Genomic DNA, 27,270 nt, shown 5'->3' with positions numbered 1-27,270 from the left:
ACGGGCCTACTACACCCTTACCGGAATAGTTTTGGTCCTTAAAATTTGAAATGACAATTATAGTCTTCTTGATTTGCTCTTTTGCACCCATTAAGTAAACGGGCCAAATTGTAAATATTTATGAATTAGTTACCCTCATTGTCTTTATCCTTGAAAGATGTTAATTTTGCGTATGGCTGTGGAGGATAGTAACAAGATTCCATTATTATATGAGTCGGAAAAAAAGGGTGTATTTATTATGGTATCACTTGACGTCCGCACTCTTCATAATTTTCTTACTGTTACGGATTTACCTAGGCCTAGGCGCCTAGCTACTACTACTAGTACTACTATTTGTCCTCATTACTGAGTAAATTTTTACATATATGATTTGTGAAGTAACAGATAATTAATCAGAAACTGCATCTTAGCCTCCGTTTGATAAGGGTGAAAACACTTTTTTTTTTTTTTTCTTATGGGAAAAAAACAAGTTTTTCTAGTCATAATTTGATCTTCTGCCATTGGGTACCTTTAGAACTTCCCATATTTATTCCCATATTTATTAAGATTCTTCGTCCATTTTGTAGTAGGATTTTGCTCCAATAAAAGATTTGTTCCACGAGAACGGTTTTGAGACATCCGAAGGTTTGATTCCTTTCAAATTGGGCACGGGTGTTTGATTTTAGGATATAGATTCATCGATTTAGTGCTCGGTTGAACAATTTAGATTTTAGGGTTTAAGATAAATCGAAGATTTGGATATATCACTTCAAAATTTGATTTTAGGGGTTAGGGTTTCTACATATAAAACATTACACAAATATAGGCTATAATATCACCGTAACAGTTCAGATTTCAGTATATTAGTTACTTACTGCAATTACTCACTACAACAAGATCAAGTAACGGTTTCACACTTTTAAGCGACAATCAGTGATGGGTTAACGAAATCTCCAAAGAAGAAAAACAAACCAGTCACGTCTTCTCTGATCAACTCATCAGACCTCTGAGTGCGGTATATCAATTTTCATTACCGTGGATTGGGTACACGGAATTCTCGATTGTCAAGATTTATGTGACATTTTCAATTACGCCTAGATGTAAATTAAATATTTTTTTTTGTTGGTTTTTGTTACATGACATGTATACACCGTAAATTCAATAAGTCTTATAACTGCTCTTATAAAGACATTTTGACTCCTAACGCCATGGAAAACTCATTTATTCCTACCTTGACTTTATTTGACCCAATTTGAATATAAATCATATATCTATATTTTCACTCAAATTCAAATGTCGTACTTTCTTATCCCGGAATAAGTATACAATCGCTACACACAAAAAATGGTCGATGTCTTGTCAATTGGTGTACTTCGTAACTATTTGGCTACCTTAATCCATAGTGGAACTCAGTTAAATTATTTTTGGTTGGAAGTGGAAGTAAATATTACCAATATGCTAATGAAAGTAAGAGCCATAGATCATAGATGCCAAGAACATTAATATATACATAAAAAAAGTGGGTCCCCTCAATACTTTTTCTTTTATTGGCATAGATTACAAGGACATCGTAAGGTGGTGAAACCAACAACTCTTAACTCTCAGTTGGTAAGGTATCTACTCTTAAATTTCGAAAGTTTTGGATTCCATTCTCAATAGAGATCAAATCTAATATTTATCGAACTTGAGTTACTAAAGGTATAAATAATGTAGTTTTGTTGAGTTTTACGTCTGTTTTCTTATTGTTTAATTCGATAGTTATCATACTTATCACATTTTTGATGTATCGATGTTTTGTAATGATTTTTGTAGACGATTCTAAAAAAAACAATAAAGTGTTGAAAGCCAATTTAGACAAAGACTTGCCCTATTTAGTGTCTATAATTACATGAGATAAGTTTTGGAGATAAATAATTTCTATCAAACCTTTAATCTTAGACCTCCTATGGTTAAAGGAAAGTGCAAAACACTAAGACCAAAAACTCATTTGTAGAACGTCGTCATACACATTAAGTGACGCGATTAACTCATAAGTTGATTAAAACTAATGATAAAAACCATAAAAAAAAACTCTTTAAATTAAATGAGATAAACTTTCAGAAACTTCGTGATTTAATCTTGTTACTAGCTTATCAATGTCTTGGATGGATGCCTAATCAACTGGGCTAGCTATAACCCCATTTGAGGTTGGGCCCTTTGTTGCATGGCTAGTTTATTAGCTAGTTAACTTCTTGCTTGTTTCACAAAGAAGTTATCTGGACCTCTCCACTTAACGCCAACTGGATATTGAGTTAGATGTTTATCAAAACGATACTATTACTCGGTTATATGGTTCCACGAGTTAGATTGATATGTCATTTTCACTCATTATACTTGCTTGTTGCAAAATATAGCTTTGTAGTACAACCCGTTTGAGAAAAAAAATTGCAATGCAATTGCCCAACAAAATACATGAAATTGACTTGAAAGTTGAAATGACTGGTATCATTTTTCCCTGTAAAGTGTTCGATTAATGATCTCTTTTTTGGTTGGATGAACTCATAAAGACAAAGGAATCTATAAATGAGCTGACTCTTAAATAACTTAATAGTACAAAGGTAAAACCTAAATAATGTGTTTTACTTGGTTGCTTGGACTTTGAAACGACCCGACCACAGGTCGTGTTAGTTTGTAAGAGAGGTGTCAAGGCATTAGATTCACATAGCGGGTCAGTTAATTCAAATAGAGCATCACATCTTGTCTGAACAACAACAAACTATAATAGGTAAACGATTTTACTCTTCTCAAAGCAAAGTAATTTCGACATTGTATGTGTAACTCGGTTGAGGTTTTCCGAAAAAAAAAAAATTAGAATTCGTGCTAAAGAGTTTGCCTGCAAAAGTCTAAATTTGCCCATGAAATTCAAATAATCTTGGAAATATAATTACGTACCTAGTTTTGTTATTGTCACATCATTATAACAACTATTTTCATTTATTTATCTTTTAATATCTAGATTTGTTTTTCAGCAATTTCATTAGTTTTCATTCGTTTCAATCATAAATCAATTACATAAATATTTTCTTCCATGATAGTAGTAATCAAGTTGTAACACTATTTACCATTTTCACACACAATCTTACATAGATATGTTCATAATGAATAATGAACTAATTGGTTCCGTTAATTTTATCTTATAAATGGGCATATTACATGATTTTAGCAAGAAAATTACATGTAAAATACTATGGAATAAAAGTTCCCTTTTAATGTCGTTCCTTTGCCAATATCATGTCGATTAAATTTATGTGTTTGGTTGTGGTAATTTGAGAATGACTAGTGACCCTCCAAATTAAGTTAAATAATATGTAGAGAAGACAGCAAACTATATTAGAGTGTTCAAGCAAATAGTCCTATATCTTGTGGTCATAGAATATATGCCATATTCAATATCTTTATCAGTATTTCTTTTAAACCGACAATCCAAACTAGGGTCCAAAGAAGATAATGAGGACGACATTACTTGAAAGAGGGGTAACAAAGAGTTTCGTAAGTGTGAGAAAAAGGTACGGTAAGCCCATTCAAGCAGACAATCACCATTTTTGTTTTAAAAATCGACTTATTAAAGTGATCCAAAGCCCAACAACGTGGAGTCTAAAGTCCGACGAACTTATTATCATTAATAACTCATATTCAATAACTATAGATTCCACTTCTTATGGAAATCGATCGCAAGACCTCCAGAGTTTTTGAATTTATTTCAACATTATCAACCGCATGTGCAATCAAGTGTTGATATTCAAGCACCACCTTTGTAACAACGATATTCTACCACATATATAGTACATTAACATTGCATATCACATCAACTTAGGACTATTTTAATGGGTCCGTGGGTATATAGACCAAAATAATATTAAAAAAAGGTTTACGATCCAATCTTCCCAAAACATGGATATTTAGTCCTTTTACATTATGGACATAATAACTCATTCTTTATGAGAAAACTACCGTCCATGTCCCTCCTACAAAAATCACGGGATTTTTAATTTTCCAGGGTGAATTTGGAATGTTTCTAATGTGGGCGTGATTTAGGGGATTTAAAGCAACTAACTATAAATCCGAAATTGATTTTTATCTATCTTCTAACCGTTTTGGAAAGCAAATCTATTTCCAAAATCAATTCAAAACAAAAATCGTAACCAAATCAATTTTCTCTCTCTTTACAGATTTGGAAACCAAATCAATTTTCTCTATCTTACTATGTAAATTTTTTTCGATTCAAGTCAATTTTCTCTCACTTAACTTTCAGATTTGGAAATAGTATATTTTCTAGGATCAATTTAGCGTGATTTGGGGGTTAATATACAAAACATATAAATATCATTTTCTCTCACTTAACTTTCAGTTTTGGAAATAGTATATTTTTCTGAGAACATTAAAGCAACATATGTTTTCGTTTTTACTCATACATAAATACACATAGAATACAAATTATGAAACAAATACGTAAATTATGTATTATTTATGACGAGGAAACCATCATTTGTCAAATATACAACATAATTTATCAAATGTATGTGGGTCTTGTTCAATAAATTACACATAATTTCTTTTACATTACATATAATTCCTTTACATTCTGTTACAAAAAAAAAGTACAAAATCTTCTTTGGTTCAAAAATGGTGCCCATCCATGTACTCTCCATTAGTTTCGTTGACTCATTTTGATTTGATGATTCTCTTTGAAATTTCATCTGGTATATCAAATCTACACACATAAATACACATACATTAAAGAAAAAAAATCATATATTGTATTATAAACTACATGTACAATTTCGTAAATTATATATAATGTTTGTCAAATTTTGGCAACATTTGAAGGTTTTGAGTAGTTTGGTAAACTTATCAAGGCTACTGTTTTTGGTGAAAAGTACACGTAATGGTAAATAAATAATACATAATTTATGAGCACCTATACGTAAATTATATACATAATGGTAAGAACATGAAGATATACGCAAATTATATATACTTTATTGCAAAGTACACGAGATTTGATAGTAAAGCGAAGTATTTTTACTAATGAAATGAGTACTGTTTTGGTGTTAAAGCACGGGTAATGTTCTGTAAATTACCCATAATTTACTATAGATTGTGGTAATTTACGATATAGTACATGTACTGTAAATTCTGTTATGAGTAACCGTACGAAAGAACAAATGTTTTATAAATCCGTATGGATTGAAAACCAGATCTGAACAAAAAAAATGAGAATATCATTAAGCTTAAACAACAAATCTAAAGATATCTGTTATGATGATTGATTGCAATAATGTCAAACTCTAGTTGAAGGATTAAACATCAAGATCAAAAACATAAATGAAATTTTAGGAGAGAGAAAGAAAATAAACATCAAACATTCGATTGATAATTGATAATCTGATCTCACGAAATATAAAAAACAATAGAAGATTAAACATAGATCTAAAGAAATATGATATTATCACTGGATGCAAACATAGCATACTAACTTTGAAGGAATCATTGAATAAGGAATAAACATAAAGATCTTAAACAGTTATGAAAATTTTAGGGTTTTAGTTATAAATCATTGAATAAGGAATAAACATAAAGATCTTAAACAATTATGAAAATTTTAGAGAGAGAAAATAAACATCATACATTCGAAATTAATGAATTAGTAAACAGATCTATAGATATGTAGCATAAATCTGATACGTTTTATAATAGAGCGAAATAATTTGGGTTTTAGTTATAAGAAGAAATATTAGATATTAACAATGGTGTTTATAAAGATTTCGAAAGTATTAAACCTGATAATGATGAATTTGGACATCAATATAATGTAGAAGAAGAAGATTTTCTGAGTTTAATGGAGGTTTGTCAACTAAATCGGTTTTAGAGAAATCAAATAAAGAGTTTCCGTTACTGAAAATAATGAAGATATCCTTACTTTGAATAGAAACATGATTGGAGATAATAATGAAGATATCCTTACTTTGAATAGAAACATGATTGGAGAGAAATATGGGACATAAATATGGAAAAAGATATGCATAGATTTCGAATATAAATTAGTTATAAAATATGGAAAGGTTAGATTAGGGATTATGAAATAATATTTATTCTAGAGATTTGTGTTTTCTCTCTAGATGAGACCAAATGGACTAGATATCCATTTATATTATTTTTTTGGTTTTAAAACCCTTTATAGGATTAGAGAGGATTATATCTACTATTAGGACCCGTTTTTTGGACTATAAACCTAAAAATTTTATTTTAATTCCCAAAACAGATATATTAAATCGCTTAAGTACACCAATATCTCATTTTTTCTGTGTTCTTTATCTTTCAAAGAATCATACTAACACAGAGATTAAAAGTTACTCGAGAATAAACGATATCATTTGATTTGTAAACAGTATATAATCAGGTTCGAATATTAGGTTTAAAATAAAAAGTATATTAGGTTTAAAATCCAAACAGAATAAGAAAGAGATAATAAGTCTGTTTTTAAAATTCGAGTAATTTTTTTTCGTGTAAATACCTAATGTGTTAATTGTTTAGTGAAGGGGAGAGCAAAAAAGGGGAAAACATTTTCTCTCTCTAGGAAAAACCGTCTTCCAGATCTAGTTTTGATTCCTCCGGCGAAGGGTCATTCCTTCGCCGGAACCCTTGATGTTTCTTTATTGCTTCTCAATTGCTCTTTCTCTCCTCTATCTCTTTCTTTTACAGTAAAACCGGTTCGTGATGGGATGGTTGTGGTGCGATATATGGTACGATTTGGTGGTGTTTTGTGTTGGGATGTGGTGGTGGTAGTGTGGTTTCAATGGTGGAGTTTAGTAATGGTGATGGTTTGATGGTGGGGGTGGTGCGACTGATTTAGGGCTAGATCTACTGGTTTTCGAGTAGGTTTAGTGGTGGTGGCGAGTGCTATGAGGGGTGTTGGGTGATGGTGCTGTGGTGGTGGTGGTGAAGCATGGGATGGTGATTAATGGTGGTGATGGAGGCTTTTATGGTGTTTTGTGGTGTTGGTGGGGGAATGGTCAGTGGTATGAGAAGATGGTGATTTTGTGGATAACACATGATGGCCTCTTTGTCGGAAAGTGGGTGCTTGCAATGGAATCGGTTTCTCTGCGGTGGTGGTGGTTCTCTGGGGATGACGACGGTTTTTCGGCGATGAAAATGGTTTTCCGGTGATGCAAGCGGTTTTCCGGTGACGACTACGGTGGTTTTGTTAGTATTAGTATATTAGTAATAGTATTGCTCTTCAGATTTTTTGTTGACCTTAAGGGTCTTTTCATTCGAGATCTTTGGGATACTGTCATCTTATTTCTTTCTTATTTTCGTCGGTGTCTAGTCCAATTTCTCTCACTTCATGAGACACTTTGCATTCGAAATGGTGAGAATTTACTTATGTAACTCTCATGTTGCTAAACCGAGAGAAATGACATTATATCCATGTAGTCAGTGATTTAATCACTTTGGAATGAAATATGATTTCAAAAAGAAAATTGTTTACTGAAGGTGTAGATAAGTGGATGGGAATATTTATTCTTTACCCAACACAAACTAAAATGAATGACATTAAACACTAAAAGATATGTAGTTGTTTACGTTTTGCTTAAGGAAGTATGATAACGGTGAATTCACAAAATGATTTATTTGGTAAATTTGGATATTTTGAAGATTCCGTGATAATGCTAGACTTAGAGCATCTCCAAGGGGCACTCAAGAAGAACCCTAAAAATCCTAGTTGTCAACTGTCAATTAAATCGTCATTCCTAAATCCTAAGTTGCAAAGTAGAGAGAATCTAAATTATATTTTGTCTCCAATGGAGATCTCTAAAACAATTCTTTCATACACTTGACATTCCTTAATTTAATATGAAATGTAATTACAAAAGGAAGTCTTCTACAGTATTAGTTGAAATCTTAGTGTGTCATGAGGTAATACTTCAAAATTCAAGAACACACTCTAATTTTAACATGTCTCTACTGATAGGTCTCTATAATAAATCCACATCGTCATGGAATGTCTAATAAAGTGTCTCTAATTCTATTGAACAAAAGATTAAAAAATCTTAATGACACTGTAAATTTTAAATATTCAATTGGAGATGTTCTTGTGGTGCTGTGAGGACCAATCCGTTGGAACTTAGGACCAAATGAATCCTTTACTGTGTTTTCCCTTGGATTTTTTTTTTGTTGAAAGCAATACATAAAAGAGAACCATCCCAATTACAAGTTCAAAAGTGTTTTCCCTTGGATGTAGGAATGGGTCCATGGATTTACTAGTGTGAACAAAGTCTATTATTCAATCATTGATTAGGTATTTACTTATGGGGTACAAAGGGGGGCATGTGCAATGTTGAGTTGTTGCCTTCCAAATAATTGCTGTGATTGCTGGATGTACCTTAACAAAATGAAAAGGGTACTGTCTACGTTATGTGATTTAGTTCTCATCAACTACTATTTTTCCCAATCATTCATTACCTAATTAATAAATTGTCCTCTCCCCCTTTTGCGGTTCATCTCCATAAAATGGGTTGCCGATAAAATATTTGAAGGCACTACAGCCAAGCCCCTATAAGAAGGGAAAATGTAAATAAGATTTTTTTTTTTGCACTCGGCTCATACGGGGAGTGTTTTTTTTTTTGAGAAATCAACTATCATCTACATTAGTCGTTACAATGCATTGATACATCATGAAGATGTGATAAACTCGATAACTGCCTAAGTTAAACTGCTAATGAAAGAAGTCTAAAGTCCAACATCATGAGAGAGGCTTAAAGTCCGACAAACTTATTACATTGTTTATACCTTATAATTACCCAAATTCAATAACCATAGATTTCATCTCCTTTGGAGTCGAATCTGAAACCTCCATCATTTTGGAATTTATATCAACACTACCAACTATTTGGGCAACCAAAGTGTTGAATATGTCAAGTGTTATAAACAGTTAAACACACATTTTCCCCACTTTATACCGGATTTCAAAACGTGCAGGAATTGTGTGTTCTCTCTCTCCCTCTCCACCACCTTATCTAGTGGAATGGGGTTTTGGTGTTTTTTTAGAAATTAATCACACAAATTAAGTAGAGTTATTTCTTTTTTGACCCCCTATTTTGTGACCAGTTTTATTTTTAGCTCTCTATTTTTCGTAAATTCATAATTTGTCTCCTTTTGGCAACTCCATCAGTTAATTTTAACAATTAATATTTTTGTTGCCATAATTATCTTTTTTTTTTTTAATGCGGTGTTGTCGGAGGGTTTACCTAATGGAATGACTACGGAATTTGAAGAAACAAAATAACATAGATTGTTTGTTCACCAGAATTTCTTGGATCTTTACGACAACTTCAGACGCATAGTAACCCCTCCTTTGCGTTCATCTCCTGGGAGACCTATTAGATCTTATTAACGTTAGTCATATTAAGGAATAATTTGCCCTAATTTGTCTTTTCATTTGATTGTAAACTGACCGAGCTTCGAGTTGTTATTATGTTTGTTATCGAACTATAAATTCATGATTCGTTAGATTTGAACACGGGTCTTTGAGATAAGCTCTCATCTGAGATTGCAACTACTATAACAAATCTTTCCATCTATCTTTTCTCACTCTAGGAAGAAAAAGAAAAGGGAAGATAGAGAAGAAGAAGAGATTAGAAAAAAGAAATTAAGTTTGCAAGGTTGGTGACCTTCACTGGAGAAGACGATGAGGTGGCGAAAGAGATGAAGTGTAGGGGAGAGAGGGAGGGATGACTTGGTGCTTTTTAATTTTTTTATGATATAATTTCATTTTGGCTCCCATGTTAATTTTAACAAAGTTGAAATTATTTGAGAATTAGCCTAAAAGGGGGCCAATTTGAATTTATAAGATTATTCTATAAGGAAGATAATTATGACAATAAAGGAACTAACGGTTAAAATTAACTGATGGAGTTAAGAAAAGAAGGTTCAGTTTTGAATTTACGAAAAACGTGGAGTCAAAAAAGAAGCCTCAACTTAACCCTAACACAACTTCGTTGGAGTCCCAACGGTCATGTGAGGAACCCCTTATGGCCTTGGATTGGCTCCGAAAACCAAAATAAGGTTGGTAAATAGGGACCCCAACCAATAATTTAAAAAAAAAAAAAAATGAATCTAAAAAGAAAAGAAAAATTAAATTTGTAAGAAAAACTAAAAATAGTTTACACACATGTTTCACACATAGATCACACGTTTTTAGTACACTAATAAAAAAACCCACGCAAGTGTTTGACACATGGACAAATTATAGACCTAAACCCCTCAAGGGTAGGAGTTTGATTATTTGAGGTTGAAGCCGTTGATTAATTTTGGGTAGAAAAAATGGATTTTTAAACCTAAGCCCATTGGGTTGGAGTTGTTCTTAGCTTTATAGGTTGACAAATTGTGTCTAGACAACTTCCTCAACACGGCTACGGCAGTAAAGTGAAGACTCCTGTCCTGAAGAATAGTACTCCTAGTGTTAATTAGATCTTGAGTTCCCTGGACCTGGGACAGATCCGTTTAAGATTCTACGGCTCCTCTCATCAGGGAGATGAGAGCTTTTGCCTTTCCTGTCAAATTTGGTCTCAACACCATCAACAAATTGAAAAAGAAGAAGAAGAAAAAGAAGAAGATTAGAGGTAATAAGATTAATATTTCAAACCCTCCTACTACCAATGTTAATAGTTGTGATGTTGGTATTGTTCTTCTTAATGAAGATTTATTAATGTATGAGATTCTAAGCAGATTACCAATTAAATCACTTGTTCGTTTTAGATGTGTCTGTAAACGATGGAAGCTTATAATGAGAAAAGATAATCACTTTATTAATTTACAGCTTACCAGATCTAAATCACCTAACCCTACTTTCTTTATCATCCCTCATGATCGTTCGCCTTATATCCGACCATGGAGAATATTTGATGGAGAGAGGATTTTGAATGATAGAATTGATGGTACATTATTCATGACAGCTGATTTGGTTGAAGGAGGAGGAAGAGGAAAATCCCTTCACACTATAATAGGGGATGCATACAACCAGTATATAGATAGAATTACAAACATTGTTAATGGTTTGATCTGCTTCATTGACACAAGTACAAATCAAGCTGTTCAAATTTACAATATCAGTACCCGGGAACGATCACCATGGATTAAGTTTAACAATTTATCGACCGAAGACGAGAAAATTTGGAAAATTTGGAACGGATCTCACTTTCAGTTTGGATTTGATCCTGCCACTAATCAACACAAATTAGTATGTGTCCGTCCTTATTCAACTCAAGATCGTCGTTTGAGTGTTTTTGAGGTTTTGGCCCTTGAAGTCGGAGATAACAATAATAAGCTTACCGAGTGGAGGACAGTCGATGATGTTCCACCTTATATACATGACATATGTTCTCCTTCTGTTTATGTCAATGGTTCTATATATTGGAGCACTTACCCACTTACATTGGGTTCTAAATCTTGGTACAACTCCCCGCGCCCCATATTTATGGTTGCATTTGATGTTGGGAGTGAGAAGTTTAGAACTATTTCAATCCCCGATTTCATACTTGATCAACGGAGGGACCATCCCGAATATGCATCATCATTTGCATTCAAATATAATGGTGATGCAAAAGTTGAATTGTTACAAATAGACACGCGTGTTGCTCTTCAAATTAAAATCAATTTTTATGTCATAAAGTTATGGATACTTGACAATGAATCAAAGAAGAATATTACAACAACTAGTCGCCAAAACTGGACTGAAGTGACTATCGACTTGCCTTTTCTTTGGTTTGGACGAACCTTTGTTTATCTTCATTCGATACGTGATCAAATAATCATAACAACCAATTTAATTGATATCGACGAAGATTTTAAAACAAGGAAGAAGTATTTCTCTTTTTATACTTATGATTGGAAGAAGAATATCTTGGGGGAGTTTGATATTAGTGGAATCCCGTCTCGTATGTGCTCTATATCGCTATTAACAACGTTTAATGCAAGTCTTTTTCCTGTTCCAAACTTGAACGATATTGCGCATCCTCTTTTGAACTTGAAGAAAGCAAGATTGCAACAGAGGAAAAATCGAAATCGGCTTCTTTAGTTTAATTTATTATATATGATATTTATTATGTTTTTAGCCCCTTGAATGAGAGAGGAATACTTATTATGTTTTGAGTCTGTCACAGATAACTTTTATCTTTCACTAGTAAAGATTCAAAACATCGTCTCAACAACTGGTTTAGGAGCAAGCCACAAAAACGGAACGATTAAGGGAAATCTTGGAGATATATAAAAAACTATGTATACCTAACTGAAACTTGTGCCTATGAAGTATATGTTGTTGTTGTAACCAGGGACGGATCCAGGATTTTCATTTAGGGAGTGCGAATTTATATACTTAAATTTTTATTAAACACAGTAATTAACAAAATATTTATATTCATTAATTATATTAATACATCAACGACTACAAACGCAATTGACCTCTACGAGAGTTCGTATTTTGAAATGTTCGCATAATCAACTGATTGTCAATTTCACTAAAACTTTTTTTTCAATAAAGACTACTAAACGATCATTCAGCCACGGGCGACTCAGTTTCTTAAACGTGTTTTAACTAGCTTCATAGCTGAAAAAGTTCTTTCAGCGGAGGCAGTTGCAACAGACAAAGTGAGTGCTAAAGTGATAATCAAATAAACTAAATGATATGTTTTATCTCTCGTAATTTCCACCAGTGTTTTAGCAAGAGCTCCAATCCCATCTAAATATATGAAATCGTCATTCTACCTCATATCGTAAATGTAATTATCAAGTTGAGAACTGAAGTTTGTAGGGTTTAAGGTAGTTGAATTGAATACTATAGAAATGTAGGATAGTTGAGTTGAATATTATAAAGTTTATGGTGAAGAATTGAAGTTTGGAGGAGTTTATGGTAGATAAATTGAAGTTTATAGGGTAGTTGAAGAGTTTTATAAAAATTTAGGATAGTTGAAATATTAAAAGTTAAAAATATTTCAACTAGTGGGATTCGAACCTAGCATCTCGCACTCCCACGACCCAAAATATAACGCCTTTAACCATTGAGCCAAGTACTACTTCATTTCATCAATACACACAGTGGGGCATATATAGGGTGTAAACACATAAATTTAAAAAAGCACTCAGATATGTATTTTAGATGGGATTGGAGCTCTTGCTAAAACACTGGTGGAAATTACGAGAGATAAAACATATCATTTAGTTTATTTGATTATCGTCATTCTACCTCATATCGTAAATGTAATTATCAAGTTGAGAACTGAAGTTTGTAGGATTTAAGGTAGTTGAATTGAATACTATAGAAATGTAGGATAGTTGAGTTGAATATTATAAAGTTTATGGTGAAGAATTGAAGTTTGGAGGAGTTTATGGTAGATAAATTGAAGTTTATAGGGTAGTTGAAGAGTTTTATAAAAATTTAGGATAGTTGAAATATTAAAAGTTAAAAATATTTCAACTAGTGGGATTCGAACCTAGCATCTCGCACTCCCACGACCCAAAATATAATGCCTTTAACCATTGAGCCAAGTACTACTTCATTTCATCAATACACACAGTGGGGCATATATAGGGTGTAAACACATAAATTTAAAAAAACACTCAGATATGTATAGTCAGATTTGAACTCAGTACCTCATGCTCTAAACACAGCACCGTCACCACTAAGCCAAAGTCAATTTTGTGTCAGTGTATTACATCAGATCTTATATATAAGGTATAACTAAATACATATTAAAAAGAAAGGTTACTACTACTATATTAATTTTTTGGGAGGATCCATGGGGTGCGGCCCTCGCACCCCCATGGATCCGCCCCTGGTTGTAACCTCCTGATGCATAAAGAATTGCGACCGTTAAATCCAGATTTCTTATGGTCTTGCCAAAAGCGGAACTTGCTGCATCATCTGACATATTCTTCACCCAAGGAGAGGAAAAATAATCATGGGAAGCAGTTAATACCACAGTTAAATAAAGGCTAGCGCTTTCGGGAAAGCAAAATAGTTTCCGGGGTGTGAAGACTTGGTCAAAAATTAGTCAATTTTGTTTGACAATTTTATTTAGGGGAAAGCAAAATAGCTTCTCCACCTCACTTCTCTTTCTCCACCTCATCTTCTCTCTCCCCACCACTCTCTCTCTTCTCCGACAGGTCGCCGGCTGGAAAATTTTCCGGCCGGCGACCATTAAAAAAAAAAAATTCACTCCCTTTCCCTCCTCTCTCTCTCTCTCTCTCTAATTTTTTTTTTCTTCTCTCTCTCTCTAGAACAAATCTAGAGAGAGAGAGAAGGAAAAAAAAAAGAGAGGAGGAAAAAGAGTGAAATTTTTTTTTTTTTTTTTCTTAATGGTCGCCGGTCGGAAAATTTTCCGGACGGCGACCTTGTCGGAGAAGAGAGAGAGGTTAGGTGGTGAGAGAGAGGTGAGGTGAGGTGGAGTGTTTTTTTTTTTTTATTTCCCCTTAAAATTTATTTCCCCGGAAAATTTCTAAAATTCTACATATTCCCTTTAAAATTTCAAACCCCTGAAACTATTTAGCTTTCCCCAAAGCGCTGGCCTAAATAAATTCAAAATAGATTAAAAAGAGTTAATTCCTATATGGTCCCCTACTTTGTGACCAACTTCCTTTATGGTCCATTTTTTTTCGTAAATTCAAATATGGCCCCCTATTTTCAAGTAAATATCATTACTACCCTTCTTAATTCTAAATATAAAACATTTAAAAAAAAATTATTTCCACCTCACCCCTCTCTCTCTCCACCTCATCTCTCCCTACACCTCACCCCTCTCTCCAACTCACCTCTTTCTTCTCCGGCAAGGTCGCCAGTCGAGAAATTTTCCGGCCGGCGACCTTCAAACCTAAAAAAAAAAAGAAAAAAAAATCTCTCTCCTCTCTCTTTCTCTAAATTTTTTTTTTCAAAAAAAAAACTCTCCACTCTCTCTCTCTCTCTAAAAACTCCGGCGAACCCCCTTCGCCGGAGTTTTTAGAGAGAGAGAGTGGAGATTTTTTTTTTTTAAAAAAAATTTAGAGAGAGAGAGAGGAGAGAGATTTTTTTTTTTTTTGAAGGACCTTGCCGTAGAAGAAAGAGGTGAGTTGGAGAGAGAGAGGGGGGTGAGGTGTAGGGAGAGATGAGGTGGAGAGAGAGAGAGGGGTGAGGTAGAAATAAATTTTTTTTTTTAATGTTTTAAATTTAGAATTAAGAAGGGTAGTAATGACATTTACTTGAAAATAGGGGGCCATATTTGAATTTACGAAAAAAAAGGGCCGTAAAAGAAGCTGGTCACAAAGTAGGGGGCCATATAAGAATTAACTCATTAAAAAAAAACACATATTTTGGAAGTATAAAAAAAAGTAACTAAAATTATTTCGACAAAAAAAAACTAAAATTATTACAACAAAGATAGAGTTTTATGAGGGAGATCGCTTGGTCTTGATATCTGCTATATCCAACGGCGGTGATGACATCCCTTGGTGAATCCGACCGTTCGTGTTGGATGCTAGGGTTGAGTTGGATTCTTCTCGTTTAAGGGCACTCACCTATTGCCCGCGAGACGCTAACAAGGAGGTCAACAACTTGGCCCAATCAGTGTTGGGTTAATATTTGGTTCTTACTTGGTTTTGGCCAAAATCTTAGTTTGTTCTCTGTGTAACTTCTTGATGTACTATTTCCCCTTTTTAGACTTAATGAAGTTATGAGATTAAAAAAAAAAATCAGTCAAATACATTTATCATCACAATTAGACACACACACACACATTCTTATTTCAATTGATCTAGGGTAAACTACTTTCAATTTGACTAAGGAAAAAACTCAAAAGAAGACCATATTAGAAGTTGGTCATCTATATGGGCCATTTTAGGGACTCCGTCATATTTAGGGTGTCAAAAGAAAATTAACTCAAATATGGTTTACCTAATTGGACGTTCTTGTTGCTCACCACCACATCTTCTCTTTACACAGGCGAAGATCGTCAACATCACAACCACTAGCCGATTTCCATTACCTTTGCTTGTAACCACCACCAAATCCAAGCTTTAAGCAAAGCCTTGATATTGTTGGTGTGAAGAGAAGAAGTGGTTGCAGGTGTTAAGTTTGTGGTCATCCAACTCAAAATCAATTGGAAATGAGTGGAGATGATCTATACATTATATTTTCCAGTAGGAACATTCATAAACATAGAGAACCTTCAAGATTTTCCACACAAAGTTTGGGATGCCCCAAAATAATTTGTAGTTTTCCGAACTGGCTGTCCTTGTTTGTTATTTCGCTGAACCACACGGAAAGGTTCGATTTGGATTTTGTTTTGAGAAATCGACTACGATCTACGTTAGTCGTTACAAGACATTGATACATAATGAAGACCGCCTAATTTAAATCAAAATGAAAGAGGCTTAAAGCCCGACAACACGAAAGAGACCTAAAGTCCGATATATTTATTTTATTATTTGCTATATATATTGCCTAAATTACATGGGATAAATTTGGATGTCAAACTGCTTCCACCGAGACTCGATTCCACGACCTCATTCCTTAAGAAGGGTGTCTAACCGCTACGTGGTGGACGGTTTGGATTGGATAATGACCAACGAATCGATGGCAATACCGTAGTTTCAATTAATTAAAAGGTTATTTTATTGTTCCGAACCCTAGCGCTCATAACTTGGTCTTGGTATTTAGGGTTTTTTTAATTCTAGGGTTTCTGTAAAAGAGAGGAGCCCTTCAACAAGTGAAGAAGAAACAGGAGGCGGAGATCAGAAGCAGGAACAACAGGAGCAGCCATGGTTCTAAAGTAAGGATCTTCCATTTCTTATTTTGTTGAATTCCAAAATCATGCTTTTCAAGTTGATGGTTATTACATTTACTAGTTACTGGTTCTATGATTCTTTTGATAAAATCACAGTTACATACTAGGGTTTACTTTTTCTTAATGTTCTTAATCTGGGTATTTGAATTACTCACTGGAAGATCTAAGAAGATCGATTTCGTCTAAACTTGTTCTTTAATTGGCATTAGTTTGTTCTTCAAACTTAATCAATAGATTTCAGCTAATATAAGATTAGTCTGAAGATATGGAATTAGGGTTTTGTTGTTAATCATGAGTCCAGCCAACTGATATCCAATCACAGTTGTATAGACATTACTAGTTTTTTCGTTTTGACAGTACATCAAACTTATCTGATTTGAAGCTCCTCTCCAATTTTGTAGTAATGAGCTAAAAGTACGATAATTTCAACATCATGATAGTATATGTTAAAACTGCCAATGGTGTTTATAGATTAAGTAAGAAATTGTTCGTTTCAGGACTGAACTTTGTCGATTCAGTGGTGCAAAGATATACCCGGGCAGGGGTATCAGATTTATAAGAAGTGACTCACAGGTATAAATTTGGATTTTTTGTTCGATTCGACTGAGTTCTGAATTCTGTTGAATATCGCAACGACTTTCTTTGCGACATAGTAGTGAATGTGTTTTGCTTGATGGGTTTAGGTTTTCCTCTTTGTTAACTCGAAATGCAAGAGGTATTTCCACAACAAATTGAAGCCATCGAAGCTTACCTGGACAGCCATGTACAGGAAGCAACATAAGAAGGTGATCCATCTTTTGAATTAAAATCTTTATCATTTAGAGACTTCTGGTGCAGACCAAAATGTCATGTACACATATATGGAAGTTTGATCGGGTTATTTCCGTTCTCTACGCTTGCAGGACATTGCAGCAGAGGCAGTGAAGAAGAGGAGACGTGCCACTAAGAAGCCGTATTCAAGATCAATTGTGGGTGCTACTTTGGAGGTTATCCAAAAGAGAAGAACCGAAAAGTCAGAAGTCCGAGATGCAGCTCGTGAGGCTGCTCTTCGGTATGTTTATTTGCTCCCCATTTGCCAAATTGACTAAATATACCAAATTTTAACTAAAAACTGTGTATTGACTTTAAAGATGAGATAGTTGGCCTGTAAGCGAAGAATGCTCCGGATTAGGTGACTGAAATTATGTTTTATTCTGCAGTGAAATCAAGGAGAGAAACAAGAAAACAAAGGATGAAAAGAAGGCTAAGAAAGCCGAGGTAGCTGCCAAGACCCAAAAGTCTCAGGGTAAGGGAAGCTTGCCCAAGGGTGGTGCACAGAAAGGAGGAGCCAAACTTGGTGGCGGTGGAGGAAAGCGTTGAACGGTTCCTAGTCTTGTTCTTTTTCCTTGTTGGGTAATTGTAGGAATTTTCTAAATTTTAGTAGACAGCAACTGTGGTTTTACTTTTTGACTAGTTTTGAATTCAGAGAATGATACCAGTAATCTTATTTCTATCTTCTCATCCCAAATCTGATATTTTTGGGTGCAAAATTAGGATTATGATAAGATTCAAATACTAGTGTAGATCATGGAGAAAAATTACTAAAAAAATAATCGGATTGGATCAATTCGAAATAGGCAGTTATAGTCCAAGATCTTCAAATCAATAGTTCAACTCAAATAAAAAAAAATGATGGAAGGACATCCTCTGTCATACCATTAAAGAACCCTCTTATGATTTTGACCAAAAGCAAATACAAACCACTACAGTTACCAATTTGGGTTTATATAACGAGTTTAGAGATTGAAATACTTGGAAAGGTCAATTATTAGGGCTAGCAAGTCACAATGAGATTGCTGATATATTAGTTTATGGGCAGAAAGGATTCACTCGCGCGACTGGGATTACAGATCAGGTGAAGCCTGACAGGGATTATCAGGTGAATTAGTAGTTTATGGGCAGACAAGGCAATGATAAAACTACTCGACGTCTTGCTTTCAAGTTTTCACTGTAGGCTTTGAAGTTTTCGCTGTAGGCTTTGAGGGACTAGTTCGCCGATGCAAGATAGACAAACTTGGCAAGATAGACAGACCAAATCGCTGGAGAATCATAATCATCTCTTTACATTGATTCTATGGAAACATTGGATCCCAACCCCCACTAGTGAAGTGTTGAGTGTAGGCTGGAAATTCTATGGAAACATTGGATCTCCAACCCGAGTAGTGAAGTGTTGACTGTGTGTGGCCTTCCGGCCTACGCCCCCTACATGCACCACTTTAATGGATGAGTCCGACTTAAAGAAATAAAAATTGTGATTTTAGAGTTTAGGCGATAATAAAGGGTTTGGCCACCTGTGAATCTGAGGGCTCGAGCCAATCTTGGACCAAAATCATCTCTGAGTCCACTAATTTTGAGTCAAACAATATAGTGGGAGTGTCTCCATTGACCCATCTTTGACACTTCTCATGAGACTGGGAAAACACATTTCTTAAGTTCGAATTGTATTTCTCGAAAACGATTTCAGAATGGACACAGTCACAACATGGCGATGATCTTATGTTCATACAAAATTTTGATATCTAAGACGTTTACTTTGGATGGTAGCTAACAATACTTTATCGGATTTCCCTTCATTCCTGCTCTTGTAATCTTTTTCTGTTGCGGGAAAATGTTCTCCTCAAGAGGTACCTAATTATCCAATTTATTGGCTTTCAACAAAAAAAATTATCCAATTTATGTTCAATCTATAAAGAAGAGAGGAATAAATAAATAAATAAATATCTTTCTGAATTTAAAATCAAAGTTTCTTAAAATCTGTATCAGACCTACTAACACACCGAGGGAAAACAAATTTCAGGACAAACTATTACTTTCACTAAGACCTTGATTCCATTTGGTAAACAAAAATGGGCGAAAACCGTCCAGGAGTATTGATGTCAAGTTAGCTTCATCTAGCGCCTCTTCCTCTGCTCCTTCCACGAAAACTTCCTCTTCCTCGGCCACGGCCACCACCACGGCCACCCCCACGACCTCCTCTTCCTCGAAAATCTGATCTATCTGGTTTTAAGCCCAAGGATTGGATTCCTCTTCTCTTTCCTTCTCGTTCTTCCTCCTTATCCTCTTTATATCTGGCAGTGCTTCTGGAGATAAAGGAAATTTCTCGTGATCCACCACGTCCCAGCTTTACATTAGCAGGAAGCCCGTTGCCCCGATTATCCTGGATTGAAGCTACTCTTTCACCAAGGGGAAGATTATCCTCATGCGCAAGTGACCTGCTATTCTCAAACGCATCTGCATGGCGCTCGTCCTTTACTTCATAAAGACTGTAAGCGTCACAAACAATAACCAAGTAACTAACATGATAACAAAATAGTATTAAGGGGAAAGTTTTCCTAAGCCAACATATATTATTTTACCTTGGACCCCGAGACTTCTTCCCAGCTCTACTTCTCTTTTCTTCATCATCCGACGCCGAATCACTTGATTGTTCATCGCCTTGCATAACAGGTTCAAAATGTTCCTTGATCAATGATTTCTGCTTCTTTGAAGAAGGCATCGGGTGTAAACTTGCATACTCTTGGGAGGTCGGATCAACTTCAAAATCCTGCAAGACAACCAAATCAACATTTAGATTTGTAACTTGTAAGCCCTAAGCAACAAAAGACAAAGAGTATATATATATAACAAATAGAGCGACTTGGAAGTGATAAACTGATCATCTGCAAGATGTTTCAAGGTCACTGCAGTTGTTTGAGATCATAGGTTTTGGGGCTATTACTTTTATTGACCAACAAAGGATCCATGAACAAGCGATCAATAAGAAATAAACGACGAGATAACGAATGTAAAATCACACCCGACGCCGAAGGACCTATTGGCAGTACCTCATTTTGAAACATATCTGCAAAACGAGGATCTTTTAAGATACTGGTGCTTAGTCCCTTGTTTTTCCTGGAACTTTTCTTCTTTGTCTCTCCACCATCATCTCCCTTAATCTCATCTTCTTCGGGATCTCTGTCTTCAAGAAGCGTTTTGGCAATGTTTCTATTAACTCTAGGTAATCTCCTCTTTGGCTGCAGAAAGAGGCAAAAAATTGGATCAATCATGTAATAAGACGCACCAATACTTTTGAAACGGAAAGAGAGAAAGCCCATTTGGATTAGGTGGTAACATGTCTGTCTCGCCACTGAAGAGAGCAGGTTCAAAGTTCGAACCGTGGTGCTTCAGTCTTGCTTTGTTTCAAGTTACATATCATTCAGTCTATTAAGCACAGAGTATTATCAATTTTATTAACCATAAAAGTTGAATTTTGGGAACCACCAAGTGTATAGTAATGTCAAAAGCACTTCAGATAGATCAACACTCAAGCAGAATAAATGGTACAAGCATCTAACCGCAATTCGATTATGACTATCAGCCTCAATCTTAGCCTTTGTCTTCTGCTCTACGTAAGTATCATAATCAAACGGTTCCGCTGCAGATTTTGCCTGCAATAGTAGTACAAAAATAAGGATTTAAACCAAAGGGAAGTGAAACAGCAACACCATCACCGTGTTATACAAAAATGACCTCGTATGGGATATCCAAGGTTACCTTTTTATACAAATCGTAATGAATAAAGTAACCGTGCATGGAGGCTCGTAAAAGATTAGTTCCAATCAAATTTCGCAAGTTCAACCGGTCTAGGTCTTCTACTGTCACAAATTTATAATCTTCATATATAGTTGGTTGTGGATTATCCTCCAATTCCTCCTGCAATGGCAAAATTGCAGAGATAAGATTGAGAACATAAGAACCCAATAAGCAAATGAGATTTCGAATTTGATTGGGTAAATACATAAGAGAAAATAACCGCACCGTTAGCTTTTCCAGGTAGGAGCACCATTTAGGGGCAGGCCCTAGAGAGGGTACAAAGTAAGAAGGTATATGGACGTTATCCAGAGCTAATAACATCATCCCACTCTCACGGAACAGACATATATCATTAATATTTCCAGCTGACGGTTCGATACTCGTCATACCATCACCCTGAAAAGCATAGAAAACAAAATTGGTATTTGACCATGTGAATAAATAAGGAGCTGAACAAATTTAACTAAGCTTAGCAAAGCAGTGGAGCTTTATCACGGAACGTCTAACGTTTCTGCGAGTAAAGCAAAAAAATTTCTATTTCCGCATGAAGTGAACAGAGAATTATATAAATAAAATGGTACTACTTCAGGATCATGCATCATGAAGTAGTGAAATATGGCATTCTATTATTCATTAAAATATAACATATTTTGACAAGAAAATCATGATCCATTACCGTTTCAGGATCCCAAATTCTAACTATATGCCTGTCCGTGGTTATTAACTTTGGCCGTTCAGAGTTAAGAGTCTGATGCCACTTAATATCCAGTATTGGGCTTCCATACCTACATGATATATCATGATGAGAACGGTGATAGGGAAAGAAGATTTATGTGTTTAACATCACAAACTAGCCTTCAGAAATATGAAGTTTGAAGATCTGAAAAATTACTCACATATGATCCTTAACCCGGATGGGATATGATGAACGCAAGTCATAGATTAACACCTGCATATTAGAAGGGAAGAGTATGAAACTGATTCAAGTGGAAGAGTATGAAACTGATTCAAGTGGAAGAGTATGCAACTGATTCAAGTGGAAGAACATAACTCAGCAACGAGAAGGGAACACCCGATATCTTTAAAAAGTTCAGTTAAAAGGAACCCAATGGAGCCATGAAACAGGTCCCCAGAGAAAAAAATATCCATTGAGGTCATACATGGGCGGATAAGAAAAACATGCAGAAATTGGCAACCAAAGACACAAGTTAACGTAGACAAGATGGTGGGGATAAAAATAAATAGCATAAAATCGATCTGAAGTTCCTTGAAGAACGAGGTACGAATATACCAAATAAAATCACTTTCAAAGACCTCAACATGAACGTAAAAATAATCAATTTCTTCTCGAGTACAATAACAAAATCTCAATCATGTACAACACCAGGATCTATTTCACATCACTTGTTCTATTAAATTGTTATGGACTGATGAAAAAATAAATAAGTTCTCTAACAACTGCATTACTTTCTAATGAATATTATACAAGACAAATCTTTCTAACGAATTGTTAGAAGGTTAACCCAAAAATGATACCATTTAAGATGTGAAATGTTGCTTAGACATACCTTTCCACCACTAGTTCCAACAGCCATTTGGAAACCACCATCTCCACCAAATTCTAATGAAGTGACCTCCTAAAGAAAGGCCAGCCAGTAGGAATACTTTTTCAGAAGAAGAAACAAATAAATGAACACTTTTAAGAAAAGAATGTTGTAAAGGATCATTGGACATGTTTGGCTGCAATGATTGGTAAATCTTTACAGCTTTATGCATATCAATCAAAATCATCGCTTCAACGCTTTCCATTTATTCGTTCATTTTACTTACCTAATTTCTTCAAGTGTCCTAATATGAGATTTTCAAGAGCATAGTACTACTTTATTACTATGATGCAATTCTTTCAATTTGAGAATTCAGGGAACTAGAATATGTTACTCCAGATTTATTAAGAAACTAATTCCTGAGTTATTTTAGGAAGTGGAACCGGGAATACACCCATTCCAAGTTGGGTCCACATTAATGGCCTACTTCCATAAGTCAAAAGAAGTTTACAATCTTCTCCATAACATCTCAAGGCATACCATTTACTAAGATTTGGTAGCAATTGCATTTTTCAAAGTTTTGCAATAACAGTCGAGGAATTTACCCACTCCTTAGAGGAACTAATTCTTGGAAACTTGTAACTCTTTCCCTGCATCTAAAAACACCCTCTAGTGGTAATTCACCAAAATTAGGTGCGGAAGCATAAAAAGGTGCATACCTGGTTGACATCATCAGTGTGTGCAACAGCATCAATTCTACCAATCGAAGACTTCGTTCTGAAGTCAAAACATTCCACAGCTCCATCCTCTCCACCAGAAGCAATCAATCCAAGAAGGTTACTGAAATGAGAAGGGAGTCAGATGGCCCTCATTTTGACACTAAACCTTAGAAGAGCTGAAGAAAGTGAACACAGTTCCAAACTAAATGATTCTAACTTTATCTAGTAAGTACTACCTCCGAGAAACAACATTTAGTGCTGGCGACTTAGTGCTGAATGAAGAGAGAAAGCGCCCCTGCGAATTAAAACAAGGTGTCAGTATTCAACATAAGGCATGTTCTACATCAAACGGACAATAAAAAAGGATATTTAAGAAAGTGAAAAGTTATCAGAAGATTATCCTTCCAACAGATAAAGAAAGATGGACAAGCATGCTTAGAAAAATAAACAGGTGGTAATTTAATCCACTACCTCCTTTATACCAACTGCTTAACTGCACAATGCTTAAATTTAAAGACCAAATACAATTATTTCCTTGACATGCCTTGGATGTACGAATCAAAATTCTACTTATTTGTAGCTGACCACAAACTCATGTAGATCCAGGAATAATGTGAACTGATGCATTTTATTGGGACAAGTTCAACGTTTCTATTCCATTGATTGTGTGCTTAGACATAAATAACTAATCGTCCCTAATTGATTAAAAAAACAGACATCTTACCATTATTTGCTACTTTAGGATTCAACATGGAGCAATTCAATACACAAAATTTAATAAAGAGGCATATTAATACTTTTCATCGACGTTATAAAAGATGATGAAGTTCGGAGAAAAACCTGTTCAAGATTTATCCTGTACAGATCCGGAGATGAAGCAGCACAAAGCAAGTCACAAGTCCAAGGATCATATGCTATATCTCTTCCCATCCTGTTAAAAGATGCGTACATAAACATATAAGATAAAGATAATAACAAAGCTAATATGCGTACATATACATGTTCCCTCTCCATAAGTGATAAAGGGCCTACAGATTGTACCACTAAGATATTTTTATCTTAATATGTTACCATTGGACTCATCAATTTCCATTGTTCTGTTAACTGAACTTCACTATTTCAGACTCAATTTAGTCTTGCATATTTGTCATGCAACTCAAATATCTGTGAGAGTCATGGACTATTATCTGCTGAATAGTGATAAAATTAATGTGAATTTTGTAAGTAATACACAACTTAACAAGATCAGATGATTATTATTTGCTCAGTTAGTAGTAACTTTAGAAGATCATATATGTAATACAATAATGATCTCCTGTAAAGCTCACCTAAAAGTCTATGAATCTTAAAGAACAAGAAACTGATGTTCCATGGTATCGTTTTGATTAGACAATTTATGAGTAATCAGAGAGGGAGACTGTTTCGTTAAAAGAAGTGATATAGAATCTTAAATGATGCTAAATGAGCAGTTCTTTTAGGATGTTGAACCTTGGAATTCTCAAACTGTAGTGACTTCCATATTTCGCATGTAGACACACAGAGCGATCAGCACATAGGAATGCAAGCTTGGAATAATCATCCGATAAGATCTGTTTGAGTAGAAAAACAAAATTATTACTCAATCAAAAAACATCACCATTAACTGAAAAAGTGGAAACAAGTAGTGCCTACAGAATCATAATACAAATAGGTACAAGACAACCAAATATAGTACCACAATGAGCAGTGCTAATACTTAAATATAATGAACTTGGAACATTGAACTCTTAGAGAACCCAAGTTCATGGTTTAACGTTAAGGGGAGGAGAGAGAGAGAGAGAACACAAAGACACACTAAGACCTTTAGTCAAGAAGATAAAAAAACCGGTACACATATTACGTTATTATACAACGTCAAGAAGCAAAAAATAGTACCTGAAAATCGATTATTTCTGAAATGAAGTTCCTCTCAAACTTCAATGATAGCTCTCTTAGCTCATATACCTTAACTTTTGGGGGGTAAATACCTAAGAATCAAGACCAAACATATAATTATATGAGCAACTTCCTCACAAACAATGTTATATCTTTAAATAAACTTTTTAAAGAAAATCTAGAAAACATACAACTATGCACCCATCAATACCTGATGCAATAAGAAATTCGCCATCAGGAGTAGCCTTAATTTTTGTTGTTGCAATATCAGACCTCAAATCCTGAATCAACTCCACTCTTTCCATGTAATCTAATTAAAATTTAAACCCATTAGATCATTAAATTTATGGGTAATTTTGATCCCAAAGTTGGAAATAAAAGCTAACCTACCTTTATCTTTCCGGAGCGCTTTCATTTTTTTCGGAGCGATCCAAGAAGGGTCCAAACGTGGACCCGATACAGAGTACACCTTAACGCCATTAATGGAGGTAGACTTAAGGCTCCCTCCTTTGTTAGCCATGGTTTAAAATGAACCCCTAAACTTCAAAACAACTGTATAAGTAGAAAGAAAAACAAACTTTTAGATTATAACGACGACAACTGAAGCTGTATTACAAATGCCCATTAAATAGAACCCTAAAGTTAAAGCTAAAATTAAGGGTTTAACAAGATTAATGGTGTGTTTGGATGGACAAAAACTGATGGTAATTGCCTAACAATTTCTTTTTTTCAAATCCCAAAACACAAGAAGAGTTTTCCCATACCATAATACAATATTTGATAACATCAGATTATAATACTTCATTCATACAGAAATTTAATCGAACAGTTGAAGTGTGGAATTAAGATGATATCAATGGAAACCCTAAAATTTTAAATTAGGAAATGGAAAAGAAGATTAATAAATAACTTTCAAAACGTTTGAGAGAGCGTGAAAAAGATACCTCAGTGACTATCACTGACTAAGAATGAAGTTCTTCGTTGGAGAGGGAGAAGACGAGAGCTTAGGTTTTTTTTTTGTACAAAAGCTGTCCAATAATGTAATGAGGGTTTTAGGTTTTTCTTTTTTTTTTTTAATTTTTGTGATGTCGGCGTAAGAAACTAACAACATGACCTGGGTTTTGGCCCAGATCCCCCTTACACTCATCTAGGGCTTGGCTCGCAACTATCTAAGAGTGCAATCCTAAAAGCTTAACTCAAACCCAGTTTAGAAATTAAAGCCCAGGTTTACTGCAAATTTGTGTCAGTGAAATTTTTAATGCAAAGAAAAGTTTTATCGTGAATCACAAGTTTAAAAGATAAAAATGGAAAAAAAAATTATAGACACTCCCTGTAAATGTTAAAGGCACCTCTCTCGAGGCAAATTTGAGAGCCAGTATGTAAAGGAAGTATGCATCTTTAGAACTCTCCTAACAAATGGTGAGTGCTTTTAATATTTCCCTTTGTGTTATACATCATGTGGGATATAACGAAAGAGGGGTTGGGAAAAAGGCCCAAAATCAGCCCAACAATATGTATCAGGCCCACTGCAGATAAAGAATGAGGGGCAGGTCCAAAAAAGTCAGGCTAGGGGTGGAATTTCCGAAACACCCTTCTTCTTTTTGAAATTTACGAAACGACCATCGAAAAATTCCCGAGAAACTCGAAAATTTC

The 27,270-nt window shown here is 34.7% G+C and overlaps 3 protein-coding genes across 5 annotated transcripts; 2 read left to right on the top strand and 1 right to left on the bottom strand.

The window, feature by feature from the left end:
- Window positions 1–10,519: 10,519 nt before the first annotated feature.
- Window positions 10,520–12,171, top strand: LOC147552670 (F-box protein At4g19940-like). The gene has a single exon (XM_086667502.1). It carries the CDS (start codon window positions 10,553–10,555, stop codon window positions 12,092–12,094), a length of 1,542 nt encoding a protein of 513 aa, XP_086523628.1. The 5' UTR covers window positions 10,520–10,552; the 3' UTR covers window positions 12,095–12,171.
- A 3,919-nt stretch (window positions 12,172–16,090) lies between these two features.
- On the top strand, window positions 16,091–18,336 carry LOC147552669 (large ribosomal subunit protein eL24-like). Its single transcript, XM_086668142.1, has 5 exons — window positions 16,091–16,814; window positions 17,327–17,402; window positions 17,513–17,614; window positions 17,732–17,880; window positions 18,029–18,336. The coding sequence occupies exons 1-5, from the start codon at window positions 16,804–16,806 to the stop codon at window positions 18,186–18,188; spliced, it is 498 nt and encodes a 165-aa protein (XP_086524268.1). The 5' UTR covers window positions 16,091–16,803; the 3' UTR covers window positions 18,189–18,336.
- Window positions 18,337–19,574: 1,238 nt separating this feature from the next.
- On the bottom strand, window positions 19,575–26,870 carry EDA7 (embryo sac development arrest 7). 3 transcript variants are annotated; one of them, XM_086672242.1, is made up of 17 exons: window positions 26,562–26,870; window positions 26,008–26,169; window positions 25,829–25,927; window positions 25,618–25,709; window positions 25,192–25,292; window positions 24,544–24,634; window positions 23,940–23,998; window positions 23,704–23,824; window positions 23,009–23,077; window positions 22,337–22,389; window positions 22,117–22,225; window positions 21,666–21,836; window positions 21,402–21,560; window positions 21,203–21,295; window positions 20,693–20,881; window positions 20,225–20,412; window positions 19,575–20,131 (listed from the first exon to the last, which is right to left on the bottom strand). In XM_086672242.1, the coding sequence occupies exons 2-17, from the start codon at window positions 26,135–26,137 to the stop codon at window positions 19,756–19,758; spliced, it is 2,100 nt and encodes a 699-aa protein (XP_086528368.1). In that variant the 5' UTR covers window positions 26,138–26,169; window positions 26,562–26,870; the 3' UTR covers window positions 19,575–19,755. The 3 variants fall into 3 exon arrangements, with proteins under 3 accessions (XP_086528368.1, XP_086528370.1, XP_086528369.1); XM_086672244.1 differs by having other exon boundaries at window positions 26,008–26,158; window positions 26,562–26,712; XM_086672243.1 differs by having other exon boundaries at window positions 26,008–26,153; window positions 26,562–26,712.
- Window positions 26,871–27,270: the final 400 nt, after the last annotated feature.

Source organism: Eschscholzia californica, unplaced genomic scaffold (assembly GCF_041429995.1).
Source record: "Eschscholzia californica isolate CP2 unplaced genomic scaffold, dmEscCali1.0.p SCAF_3, whole genome shotgun sequence".
Lineage (NCBI taxonomy): Eukaryota > Viridiplantae > Streptophyta > Magnoliopsida > Ranunculales > Papaveraceae > Eschscholzia > Eschscholzia californica.
Note: the sequence above shows the minus strand (reverse complement) of the source record. Positions and strands in the feature narration are given on the sequence as shown.